The sequence below is a fragment of the Chenopodium album genome, chromosome 12, assembly GCF_948465745.1.
Source record: "Chenopodium album chromosome 12, dcCheAlbu1.1, whole genome shotgun sequence".
Classification (NCBI taxonomy): domain Eukaryota; kingdom Viridiplantae; phylum Streptophyta; class Magnoliopsida; order Caryophyllales; family Amaranthaceae; genus Chenopodium; species Chenopodium album.
The window spans coordinates 11,935,774-11,949,524 of NC_137845.1; the positions used below are offsets into that span (position 1 = coordinate 11,935,774).

A 13,751-nucleotide genomic window follows, 5' to 3' on the forward strand; every position below is an offset into this window, starting at 1 on the left:
TAAAATAGGAAGACAGATTACCTTGAGAGTTTGTCATGTGAGAAGTAGCACCCGTATCCATGTAGTAGTTTGGATCAGTCAAACTCATAGTGTGCATCGCCTGATCAATGTTAGTAGGCGTGTACCCCGAGGAGGTCGGATCCGACATATAATAGGCTTGAGGTGGCCGTGGTCCAAGAACACCGGCTTGGTTGCCTTGCTGCTGCTGTGGCCGAGTTGCCCAAGGAGAGGAGCCCGAACCTGCTGACGGATAGGGGCAGGGAGGAAGAGCCCAAGGGCCCTGCTGTTGCTACCAGTACACCCAAGGCGGAGGATACATCCACCCTGCCTGCTGCTGTTGCTGCGACGGTGGTCTGTGCTGGGGCGGCTGCTGCCCTGAGCCACCGCGCTGCTGCCCGGAACCACCGTTGCCCTTGCCCTTGCCGGAGCCGCCTTTGCCCTTGGTGGATTTCCAGCCATTTCCTCCACCGCGCTGATTTGACCCACGAAAAGATTGTTGGGTAACTTCAGCATGGTTTTGTGATGCAGTATAGGTTTGCGTGATGTGAGCCTCGGCTTGAGACTCAAGAGAGAGATCAGTGGCATTCCCTTGTTCTTCTAATTCAAGCATGGAACGAAGTGCATCAAAAGAGGGCAGATTGAAATGACGGACGGACGTACGAAAGGGTTTATACTCCTCCGAGAGACCTTTCAAAAGTTGTAGAGCCATCCGATTGTCGGAGACCTTGTCACCAACATTTCTCAAATTATCAGCTAGGGTTTTTAAATGTGTGCAATAAGACTTGACTCCATCGAATTGATCAAGCCGAGTGTTTGTAAATTGCGCATCAAACTGAAGGGCTCGCGCAGATTTGTTGTTGAGGAAGAAGTTCTTCAACTGGTTCCACGCATCAGCGGCCGAGTCATCAGGGTCGAGAATAGAATTGAGTAGGTCATTGGAGATAGTCTCATAAATCCATTGACGGACAATGTCATCAAGACGCTGAGTGAAGGCTTTGTCGGCTTCCGTCGGAGCGGAAACCTTGGCCGAGGGATCAACTGCAGGAGGAAGAATATGGTCAATCACCAAATTGGCGCGGCAATGCAGTTGAAATAGGGTGGACCAGCTGTTGTATTGTTTGCCTTCATAATCAAGCGTGACAGGAATGCAAGCTTTGATATTTGTCACAACAGTGGCTGGGTGAAGTTTGCTAGTGTCGGCCATGGATAGAAGAGGAAGAAGAGAAGCGGAAGCTGAGGTTTAGGAGAAGAGATAACCTAGAACTCGTGATACCATATAAGAATATTTGCCGTGATTGGTATTGATCACCTCTGTCAAATATATACAAGCTATAAGCCTTAACTTAGGCATAATTGTAGGCTACAAAATAGGAACTAATTGATAGCCCTTTGACTATATAAATTACAAGATAATTTCAAACTAAATACTATAGATTATTTACATAATCTAACACATAACCCTAATAGAGGATGAAAAACATAATCGATCTTCTAACTACTAGACTGGATCAAGGTTATATTAACTTAAGCGTTACACAATTTGGTGAATTGTGAAGTAGATCGAGTTGCAAACTAGCTTAGAATCCATAAAATAAGTTGGTTAAGGAGGACAACCAAAAAGAGGCTTTCTAATCTCTCACTTTCCAATCAATATATATATTTATGTGAAGGCCTCTGTGATTCCTAAGTTCCATGATTTTATTGTTCATAACTAAACCCAATAAAGCACCAAAGCATCTAATCTACTCCCAAGTCCCAACAATATTCTAATAAAAGCATGCATATACAGTCATAAACAGCCTTTTCTTACAATTAATATTTGTATAACAAGATTATTATTGTTGAGACACTTAAAAAGAATGTTTTTAACTCTGCAACCGCATCTTAGACTATCCAACAATTATATACTACACCAATATTAGGACAAGTGACACTGAAAAAATATGAGCAAAAACATAGGTTAGGGAGTCATTTTCTCGATGGCTCACCTAATGAGTTACTCCATAGTTAGTTTTACATGTTAATGATTTAATTAGATTGAAGTATATTAATCTGCTGCTCAAATTCCTTCTCTTATTTAATATGGACATAGCTATTCACAGAGGGTAGCTTGTATGTTTGTTTGTTATATATGATGTACCGCATCATATTGTTACAATGATACACTCATGATTGCGTACATAACATAATTGTAATTAACGTACTCCTTCCGTCTCTTTATTAGAATCTCCTTTCTAACTTTATTACTCACATAACAAAGAGAAAGGGACTCTAATAAAGAGACGGAGAGAGTACTAAATTATACAAGATAGATTATCATCAAATATTGACTAAGGACTACTTTTGACCTTAATTATTACCTGTACAATGTAGCTAGTTGTTGTAAGCGATATTATTCAACCTAATTACCTCACTAAAGGCTCATTTTGTCACTGTTTTCTCCTCTATATTATTAACAACATGAGATCAGATAGGGTCATTATTGTGAATGTACCCGTTAAAAAAATATGTAATAACTAATATAATTAAGGGCACACTAATTTACTATTGCTAACCGGACTCCTATATGTATGAGACTTTGAGAGAACGATTCAATACACTTCTTGTAAAGTGGAGTGATATGCAGACTTTAGGAATGCTAAAATCAATTGCATGCTTAGGTTTTGCTAAAACAGATTAGATAAGACTGCATTTCAATCACATGATGTTCACATATTTGAATTTATCTACACTTACTATAAAATGTAGGGCCTGTTTCGATTTACTGAAAGTAATTGAACTGATTGAACTGAACTGAATTAATTGGGGTTGAACTGAACTGAACTGAATTGTTTATAAGAGAAGAAAATTAGAAATTGAACTGAACGGAAATTAAGTTGAACAAAACAGGCCCTTACTTTAGTTAAAGTTATTTTTGTTGCAAATTGCTTACCTTTATCCCTCATTCATTATTATTCTTCGTGTTCTTAAGAATTTTGCCTCATGATTTAAAAAAGTATGGTACTAAATCAAATTTCATTAGTATTATGGACTCTATAACTCTGTAAAAATGAAAATTAACTTATACTTTCCTTCACTTTCAATAAATATCACATATAAAGCTTGATTGAATTGACTTGTAAGAAGTCTCAATTTAGTAAGGTGGCTCTTATCTTCATCATAAGGAAAAAAAAAACAACATTCAATAGTTCAAATGTTCAATGCATCATGATACACGTACGTCCACCACAAATGCAAAAAAGGAAGAAACCATTAAAAAAATAGTGATGAATTAGCTAGGGCACATACTTTAGAGAATAAGGGTGTATGACTGTATGAGTGTATGACCCCCTAAAAATGGACCCACCAAAAAGAGCCTCCTTCCCCTCTTCATAATTATCTCCATCATCATAATTCCATCTCAAAGATAGAATGTGTGAGAGTCAGAAACAAAGAGGAGAGAGAAAATTAAAAGAGAGAGAATGAAAATGATGATGATGGTGAGTGCACGCAAACCATTCTTGTTTTTTTCTTCTTAGCTTCTTTCATTTTTGCTACTCAATTACAAAGAATATTTCTTGATTATCCCAAAAAAAATAAACACCTAAATTCTCACACAAATTATCATCAAAATTAAACACCCAAAAAAATAAAAAAAATCTTCATGATGATGTTTTCTTCCTCTAAAATTAGTAGTCTCTTATTATTATTATTACCCTACACTCTGACTCTTGTTCATCATCATCATCATTACATCCTCACTCCTCTTCTTATTCCTTTTTTCAACTCTCATCATCACCATCATTTCCTCCACCACTATTGTATGGGATAATACCGACAAAGAAGCTATTTGGCCGATAAACACGTTAATGTTACAAATTATATGCACGATTAGTAAACTAGCTTAGCATCCACAATAGCCGGTTTCTCGGCCGCGTGGAGACCAGCTTAAAACCACGCAGGCACCTGCCACCTATAAGGTCGGTGCGCCACCAATGAAGTCGGTGCGCCACCTATAGGGATATGTGGCACCTGCTTGGTTATCCCCCTATATATACCCAGCCATATTTTCATGTTCCAGGTACAATCTCTCTCTCTCTCTCTACACCTTCTCTCTCTTCAAACCTTCCTCCTCAGATTACTAACTTTAGCATCGGAGCGGTTATTCCTGGATAACCCCCGGGCTAGATTATCTGTGCTGACTGTGCAGGTACCAAATTGGACGGTAAACCTTTACCAACCCCAAGACATCTCGGTATCGGAACTTATCCGGAACAATTGGCGCTAGAAGGAGGGGAAGTAATAACTTCTATCGTCCAAAAAAGACCTCCCACAGTCATGGAAGGAAATGCCTTAATTACACCCATCCCAGAGTCAGAAAACCGGAATTTTGATAGCGGCACCCCGGCCACTGACGGCAACAGGGCCGCAAGCACCATACCGGAAATAACGGTGGAGGATGAGACCCACCTTTATAAAGACACGGTAAACGTACCACTGACACCGGAAAGAACCCAGGCTATCCCAGATCCCTGGGGAGAGTTCACTCCGGAAGAGTTAGAGATAACGGCTAAAGTCATGCAGGCAATGTCCCGGAAAAGGAAGGAGGCCGGGATCACGGCCACGAGAGAACCACAAAGGGGGCCGACACCGCCTGTAATTATCAACTTAGAAGATCAATTCAATCAGGCCGAGCAGCAGCCTCAGCCACGACCACCACCGCGCGAAATGGTGATGCCCTCCGAACGACAGGTCACGAGAAGTGCACAAAGGGAGGAATCAGAATCATACCGACAGGAGGCCAGTAGTGGGCTGCCGAGGCACTTGGCCAGGGCCATCATTCGACCTAGGACGTCTCCCTTTACACAAGAGGTCCTTGATCAACAAATGGAAAAAATAAAAATGCCAGCGTGTACCTATGACGGCAAGGGTGACCCAAAGAGGTATGTAGCGGCTTTTGAAAGCCATATGCTGTTATATACCGATACGGATGCGGTATGGTGCAAGGTTTTCCCTACAACACTTGTAGGGGCTGCCTCAGATTGGTTTACTAATCTCCCGCCCGGGTCTATCGACTGTTTTGAGACCCTTGTTGAGATGTTCACAAGTCAGTATGTGAGCAATAGCGCAAGACAGAGAACCTCAGGGGAACTCATGTCTATCAGACAAAGAAAGGACGAATCATTGAGAGATTTCGTTCGGCGTTTCAATAATGAAGCTAATACCATTCCAAAATTACAACAAGAAATAGCCGTCATGGCCTTGATGAGTGGTCTAGCCGACAGTGACTTTAAGAGATACATGGCGCGAAAATCCTTCCCCAACCTGGGGGTAGCATTCAGTAAAGCTCATGAATATATCAAAAGCGAAGAACTTTTGAAAGCAAGCAACCAGACGGACTCGGCAGAACCGTCTCGGCGACAAAACACGTATGTATCGGCAGAAACCCCAATGGAGGGGGTTAGAAGACAGAACCCACAGAAAGCGAATAGACCGACCAGAGGTGTGGGACGGTACAATAATTATACTCAATTGAACACACCAAGGGCCGCTATTTACTCAATAAATCAGCACAAGGAGGATTGGACCCGGCCGGCACCAATGATAACGAAGGGCCGAGATATAAAGAAATATTGCATGTTCCACAAAGATGTCGGCCATTATACCGAAGAATGTATCCAGTTGAAGGAAAACATTGAAGACCTCATCAGAAAGGGACACCTTTCCCAATACCGGTCTCAAGGGGGAACAAGCCGACAGTCCGCACCATTGGCCCGACAAACCGAATATCGGAAACAAGGTGACCAGTCAATGCAAGACGATGCCTATCGCCCAAGTCATACCGATTCTTATCGGCAAGGTACTACGCCTCCCGGACGTAAGATAACCATAGAAGTAATTACCGGAGGGCCCGTGCATGGGGGTTCTGTTAGTGGTGCAAAGAAAAGCTTGTCGGAATTCAAACATGTAGTGAACGCTTTAGGAGTAGATGAACGACCTCGGCCCGCAGCAATGCCACACGTATCATTCTCCGAAGACGATGCGAAGGGTATAGTCTTTCCTCATGACGACCCGTTAGTGCTGATATTGGCAATCAATGGGTGCGATGTCAAGCGCGCGTTGGTAGACGGGGGCAGCTCGGCCAACATTTTGTTCGCAAGAGTGTTTGATGCAATGATGATAGGTCGAAAGTACCTAACGCCGGTGTCATACCCGGTTATCGGTTTTAACGGGTCAACAGTTAGACCCGAGGGAAGCATAATACCGCAAGTGAGAATTGGGGAAGGGTCAATGGCACGGGACGTGATGACAGAATTCCTAATTGTAGACGTGCCGTCAGCATACAATGTTATTGTGGGTAGACCATTGATTCATGATGTGCAAGCAGTGGTGTCGACATATCATCTCACAATGGTTTATGTGTCCAATGTCGACAAAACAGAACGTATCCGAGGCAGTCAAACAATGGCAAGAGAATGCTACGTATCGGCATTAAAGCAACCTGGCCGACAAAGTTCAACGACCTTACGTAATCAGAAAAGAGAACGATCCCCCTCTACTCAAGATTTGGCAATGACGAATTTTGACACAAGATCCGTAACTGTGCCAAGACCGCTGCCGGGAGGAGAAACAATTGATGTCGAATTGCAGCCCGGAGTTGCTAATCGTACAGTGAAGATAGGCTCCGATATGGATAGCGATATGCAGTGCCACTTGATTGAACTCTTGAGAGAGAATGCAGACGTTTTCGCATTCTCGGCCGATGAAATGCCAGGTATTCACCCAGATATAATGGTGCACAAGTTGAACGTTGATAGGCGAGCTAGGCCGGTACGACAGAAGAAAAGGAACTTTTCAACAGAAAAAATTGAAGCGATACAAGCAGAAGTGAACAAGTTGTTAGCGGCGGGTTTTATAGAGCCGTGCACATATCCGGAATGGTTAGCCAATGTCGTAATGGTTAGAAAGCCGTCAGGAAAGTGGAGAATGTGCGTTGATTTTACCGACTTAAACAAGGCCTGCCCAAAGGATTGCTATCCATTGCCGAGAATAGATCGACTGGTTGACTCCACGTCAGGTCATGCACTACTAAGTTTTATGGATGCCTTTTCTGGATACCACCAAGTCAGCCTCTATCAGCCGGACCGAAACAAAGCAGCATTTATCACAGATGCCGGAGTTTATTGCTATAAAGCCATGCCTTTTGGGTTGAGGAATGCAGGAGCAACATACCAAAAATTGGTAGATAAGGTTTTCGCTAACCAAAAAGGAAGAAATATCGAAGTGTATGTCGACGACTCCATTGTGAAGAGCCGTCTAACTGCAGATCATATTGAAGACTTAAGGGAGACGTTCAATACTTTACGGCAATATCGGATGAAGCTGAATCCCGAAAAGTGTGTGTTTGGAGTCAAGTCCGGAAAGTTTTTGGGCTTCATGGTTAGCGAAAGAGGAATAGATGCAAATCCCGACAAAGTAGAAGCTATCCTCAGCCTTCCGCAACCGAGATCAATTAAAGATATACAAAAGTTAACAGGCCGAATGGCGGCATTAACAAGATTTATCAGTAAATCTGCCGACAAGGCTTTGCCATTTTTTGTAATTCTACGACAAAACAAAACTTTTGTTTGGGGGCCAGAGCAGGTCAAAGCATTAGAAGCTGTTAAGAATCATCTACGATCATTGCCAACGGTAGCAAGGCCGGAAACGGGAGAAACACTACAACTTTACATCTCGGCTTCCCCAAAAACAGTCGCGGCAGTGTTATTGGTAGAACGGAAGAAAACACAAATACCTATTTATTTTGTGAGCCATGTGTTAAATGCTGCAGAACGACGATATCCCCTAGTGGAAAAAACAGCATATGCAGTCTTCATAGCGGCAAGAAAACTGCGACCGTATTTTGATGCACATTCCATCGAGATTTTAACAAATCAACCATTAGAGAAGTCTCTTCAAAAGATGGAAACCTCTGGCCGTCTGCTGAAATGGGCAATTGAGCTGTCGGAATATGCTCTGATCTATAAGCCAAGGGTGTCAATCAAGGCCCAGGCCCTGTCGGATTTCATAGTTGAGACCTCTTACAATGAAGAGGAGGAAGAAATCGGAATCTGGAGAGTTTCCGTTGACGGCTCCTCGGCCGCAACTGGATCCGGGGCCGGAATAATCCTTACTTCCCCACAGGGAGATATATTCGAATATGCTATCAGATTCAAGTTTAAGGCATCTAATAATGAAGCCGAGTACGAAGCGGCACTGGCCGGGGTCCAGTTATGCATAGCGGCAGAAGCAAAGAAAGTAGAACTTTCCACGGATTCACAGTTAGTGTCAAGCCACTTCGATGGGACATACGAAGCGCGTGAACCGACGATGATGGCTTACCTAGAACAGCTCAAAAATGCGACAGCAACACTTGATCAATTTGTGATCAATCTGATACCACGTGGGCAAAACACTCAAGCAGATGCATTGGCAAAATTGGCAAGTTCAAGTTTTAATAACTTAGAACGCACAGTGATGGTAGAGGTGCTGGAACACAAAAGTATAGATAAAAAAGAGCAAAAAGAAATGAATTGTGTGATGCAAAGCCGGGAATGGTATGACGACATTCTGGCATATAAATTGCAGGGTGTACTTCCGACAACTAAAGGCGAGGCACAAAGGACCAAAAAGGATAGCGTCTGGTTCATTATGTTTTGGGGCATGTTGTACAAAAGAGGTTTTTCACTGCCATTGCGTAGATGCTTAACGGCGTATGAGTCGGCAAGACTAATAGAGGAAATACATGAGGGTGATTGCGGTAATCACTCAGGGGGCAAATCAATGTCCTTAGAAGCAATGAAAAGAGGGTATTATTGGCCGACAATGAACTCCGATGCATTATCCTACGTCAAGAAGTGTGATAGGTGTCAGAAATTTGGCCCAGTGATAAATCAACCGCCTAACGATCTAACACCTATCCTCAACCCTATCCCATTCGCCCAATGGGGAATGGATATTGTCGGACCTTTTACTTCGGCAACGGGAGGCCGTAAATTTCTGATAGTTGGAATCGACTATTTCACGAAGTGGATTGAGGCAGAGCCGGTTGCGAAGATAACTGCTAACGAGGTAAAGAAGTTTATCTGGAAAAACATTTTCACTAGATTTGGGTTGCCGGTAGCAATGATATTTGATCACGGTTCGCAATTTGACTGCAATCCGGTCAAAAGTTTCCTCAGTATATATAAGGTTAAGTTCGCATATGCCGCGGTTTGTCACCCTCAATCCAATGGCCAGGCTGAAGCCGCTAACAAACAAATACTCACCGCACTAAAAAAGAAGATTGACGACGCTAAAGGACTGTGGGCAGACTTAGTGCCGGAAATATTATGGGCTAACAGGACGACCACAAAAGAGACGACAGGAGAATCACCTTTCAATCTGGCGTTTGGATCGGAGGCCGTCATCCCTGCAGAAGTAGGATTACCGACATTTCGGATTCAGCACTTCTGCGAGGACCAAAATGACTTGCTTTTACGACAGCGGTTGGATTTCTTACCGGAGGTAAGGCTAACAGCCTCCATTAAGTCTGCAGCCTATAAGAACAGAATGAGCCAAGCCTATAATAAGCGCGTCAAGTATAGGCCGTTAAAAGATGGAGACCTAGTATTGCGTAGAACAGCTGCAACAGGAAAAGGAAATGCCGATGGTAAATTCACAGCAAACTGGGAAGGTCCGTATCAAATATACGAAACGATCCGCCAAGGCTCTTATCGTCTTATGACACTAGAAGGAGCCCAGTTGAAAAATGTTTGGAACACAGCTGTCCTGAAAAAGTACTATGCTTAGTCATATATATTTTACACTAGTATTAGTTAAATTTGGAGTTCCTAGATATCAGCATAACTATTAAGTATGTATTTTGTATGCAAGTTTTATTTTGGCAGAAAGCCGTTAATAAGAAATGTGAAACAATCAGCAGTAAAACGAGAACCATCTGCCCACTTTCGATATGGACATGCAAACGGCCTAGCTAGTCGTAACAGCCATTCAAGTGCCGAGATGGTTGGATAACTGTGCACCTAAAGGTGAGTTGAATAGACGGTCTGATCCACTGTCGTTGCTCAGCCTGCTAAAGGTTGCAACAAAAGAGAAATTTCTTACGAGAAATAACGGATTGTTGTTTTCATATCCGTCACGGCAATTTTTTGTTCAAAGACAATCGTAAGTTTCCCGAATAAATGCTAAGGCATTTACCCGTAAAACTGCGGGGCACGCACAATATGAATATACAAAGTTAACAGGTAAAATTAACAGCTAGCAAAAGCACAAGTGCAAAAGTCATAGACATATATAAACGTAATCAACAGAGAGAACTGATTATCCAGACAAACAAAGCGCAAAATATGAAATAAGTTAAGTCCCTTATCGGACATGGGTGATACAGACAGGCGTTTTTAAAAAAAATAAAATAAAAATAACAAACATAAACAGCTGGACGATGACGGCCCAAGTACTTCAAACCTTCTTGGGCTTAGACTCCTTCCCCAAACCATCATCCCGGGTAGGAGTAGCAAGAAGGGCGTCATCGAATTCCTCATCAGGAAGGCCGCGAGGATCAAGGTTCTTCATGGTTGCAAGGCTAGGAGGATCGTCGAAATAATCCTTCTCGTAGCTGGTAGGAGAAAGATGTCGGTCAGAACCATAAGCGTCCTCCACTGCCTGCCACTTGTCCTCGCCCCAGTCCTCGGCTTTACATACACACCGATGTGCAGCAACCCACCCACCAGTATAACGATCGATCAGCTTCTGACAATAAATATCAGACTTCAGAAATTTGTTTACGGCCCGACGTTTCGACGCAGGCCTCTCTGACCGTTCAAGCTCAAGGTCCCTCTCTGCGGTTTCCCTCCGAGTTTTCTCGGCCTCCAGCTTCTGTTCCAAATCAGCAATTTTCTCGGACAAGGATTCCTGGTCGACCACTTTGAGCTCTAGCTGATTAATCCGAGACTGTAGACCTTCAACTTCAAACCGATGAGCTTTGCGCTCCTCATCGGCCTTCTTCAAAACCGCCTCAGCTTTATCGGCCTGCCTCTGGTAATGTTTGTACATATGAACAACCTCAACAGCCGAGGTGATAGTCTGCAAAGAGACAGTTTCCACCCTTATCAAATAAACAATAACAGTATACTAAAAAAAATAATAATAATAATAATAATAATAAAATAAAATAATAAAATATATATATCATAATGATAATAATAAAAATATATATATACCCTCATAAGATTGTTCATCATCTGACCGCAAGGGGCCGAGAACCTGCTGCTGGTCCTATCAGCAGGAGTTGGCAAGTCCTTCAACATCCTCCAACCCAGGCTACCCCCAGATAATGGGTCGTCAGCATAAATAGATTCACCTCTGTTAACATTCAGCTGAGGACGCCAGGCCTCACTAGCATTGCCGACAGGGAAGTCCAAAAGTTCATCAGCAATTTCTTGAGGAACCTTAACGCGCGGGACCTCAATAAACTGTGGAACCGGCGCAGGGACGAAAGCATTCTGAATACCCGCTGTTGAAAGACCGATATGGACGAGGGGGGCCTCCTTAGAAACAGGAATAATCCTCTCAGACTGGACTGGGATGTCGGCCCCCTGGATTTCCCTCCCAGAGACGTCGATTTCAAGGTCTTCCAAGTTAACGACGTCTGGGGCAGCAGAAGGCTCCTTTCGGCCAGCAGTTGTGGTAGTTCTCTGCTTTTTAGACTGATCACGATCAGAAGCCAAGTTAGGTCTTTTCGACCTTGCGGTACCCCCGCCTCGTCGGAGTGGAAGGGTAGCAGACCCAGAAGTCCTTGATTGGGATTGGGCTGTCATGTCTCGCTTACTCCTTTGACGGCCTTTTTGTGCTCTGGTGGCAAACTTTGGCAGAGTGTCAAGTTTTTCTTTAGGATTCGGCGGACACTGATGCTTAACACGGCCGTCAGGATGAAGCCCTAATTTGGCGTTGTCTAGCTTGTCAGGACCTGTGTTTTCGATATTAAAATGTAAAAGAACGGTTAGCGATAAGCAATAACGGCGAAAAGGTATAACATCACAATCACTAGTTGAAACCAAAACAACACGTAATGTATTGTGTGCTAACGGCCGAAAACACTCCAAAATGACTTAAGTATTACGAAAGATCAAATAAAGCACGGAGACAATGTAGTACAAAGAATAATTGACGCAAACTTAAATATGATGGTAAATTCATACCATATTCATCAGTATGGCAGAGACCGACATGAGACAGGGGAGCGTTGCCCAGGATATAGTTACAATTGGGCAGCCACTCCCTCGGAACGGCCTTTATTTTACTACCCTCATTTACATAAAGACAATCGAAAAACCGATAGGCTTTTCGTTCAAGAACACCTAACTTTCTATCTCTAAGGGTGTCAAACCAAGTGTGAGGAAGATGAAAAGTCTTCCGTAACCCAAAGCTGTCAGGAACCTTCATAAAATAGAATTGCCCTTGCCATTTTTTACAACTGGTCATTTTCGGCCATACTGTAATCTTACCGGTAGTAGTAAGAAGAGACCACCAGCCTGGAGATTGACTGTCTTTTTTCAATCGATGTATTTTGCGGAAAAAATTCAGCGTTAGCGGATAATCCATATAGATCATAGTCCAAACCAAGGCTACGATATTGCGTACTGCTGGCGGAGTTAATTGTGCAATGCAGACATTCCAGGCCTTAAAGATTTTTTCTATGAAGGGATGAAGCGGAAATCGAAGACCAAACTCAAAATGCTTAGCATATACCGCAATGTGTCCCTCTGGACAATTGAAAATAGTATTACCGGAAGAAGGCAGAGTAAGCACATAATCGTCAGGTAACCCGAAGAATCTCTTACCAACACCACAATAATTCTTCTCAGTGGTCGTTTCTAACCACTTGTCATCAACTTCTGTAGTCTTCACCTTTAGGTCATCGGTTAGATTCATGGGACGCCGGTGCGCGTCGTCATCATCTTCTGAATTATATGCCTCGTCCAACCGTTCCTCGGCAATAATTTCTTCGCCGATATTGATGTCTGCGTTTATTTCCGAGTCTGTCTTCTCCTCATCAGAACCACTACCTTCAGCTTGTTCTCCGCTATCATCACCAGAGTTCTCACTCCTCTCAGAAGCTGTGCTACGCTCAGTAAACTCCACATCCTCATCAGAGATGTCGGCTGTTTCACCTTCATGTTCCACCAAAGGTTCCTTGCCTGGACGTCGGCCTGAACTCTCACCTTGGTTGGGATCACGGCTAGGACGCTTAGTTCTCGGCATTCTGCCTCTTTTCACACCAATTTTACCAAAATTAGAACCGTATTCGTCGAGGAAGATGTATGACTCAACGTCCTCAATAACACTGATAGACTCAAGTTCAAGAAGATCAATATCTTCTAATATACCAAGATTAACAGACCGAGAGGATTTTTCAGCTTCCTTTTCTGACGCTGAGGACAAGGGCACAAACGGGTCAGCCACACAGGCCTCACCCGTAATAGAATTCTTTATAGATTTACGCATAACCAACTCAAAAAATGTAGAAATATCAAAACCCACTACAAACAAGTCACAAACATCGGACAAATAACTAAAAAAAAAAAAAAAAAAAAAAAAAAAGAGAAATTCAGAGTTTTGATTACCTCTACGCAAAGCGAAGAACTTCGAGGAATCGCAAAACACTAGGGAGCAGCAACGTCTTTAGGCGAATGAAATCCGTCCACAGGAGTATGAACCTAGAGATCAAGCGA

At 43.0% G+C, this 13,751-nt stretch overlaps 1 protein-coding gene across 1 annotated transcript; it reads right to left on the reverse strand.

The window, feature by feature from the left end:
* Positions 1-289: 289 nt before the first annotated feature.
* Positions 290-1,204, reverse strand: LOC145570865 (uncharacterized). Its single transcript, XM_081629991.1, has one exon. The coding sequence runs from the start codon at positions 1,202-1,204 to the stop codon at positions 290-292; it is 915 nt and encodes a 304-aa protein (XP_081486117.1).
* Between the last annotated feature and the right edge of the window lie 12,547 nt (positions 1,205-13,751).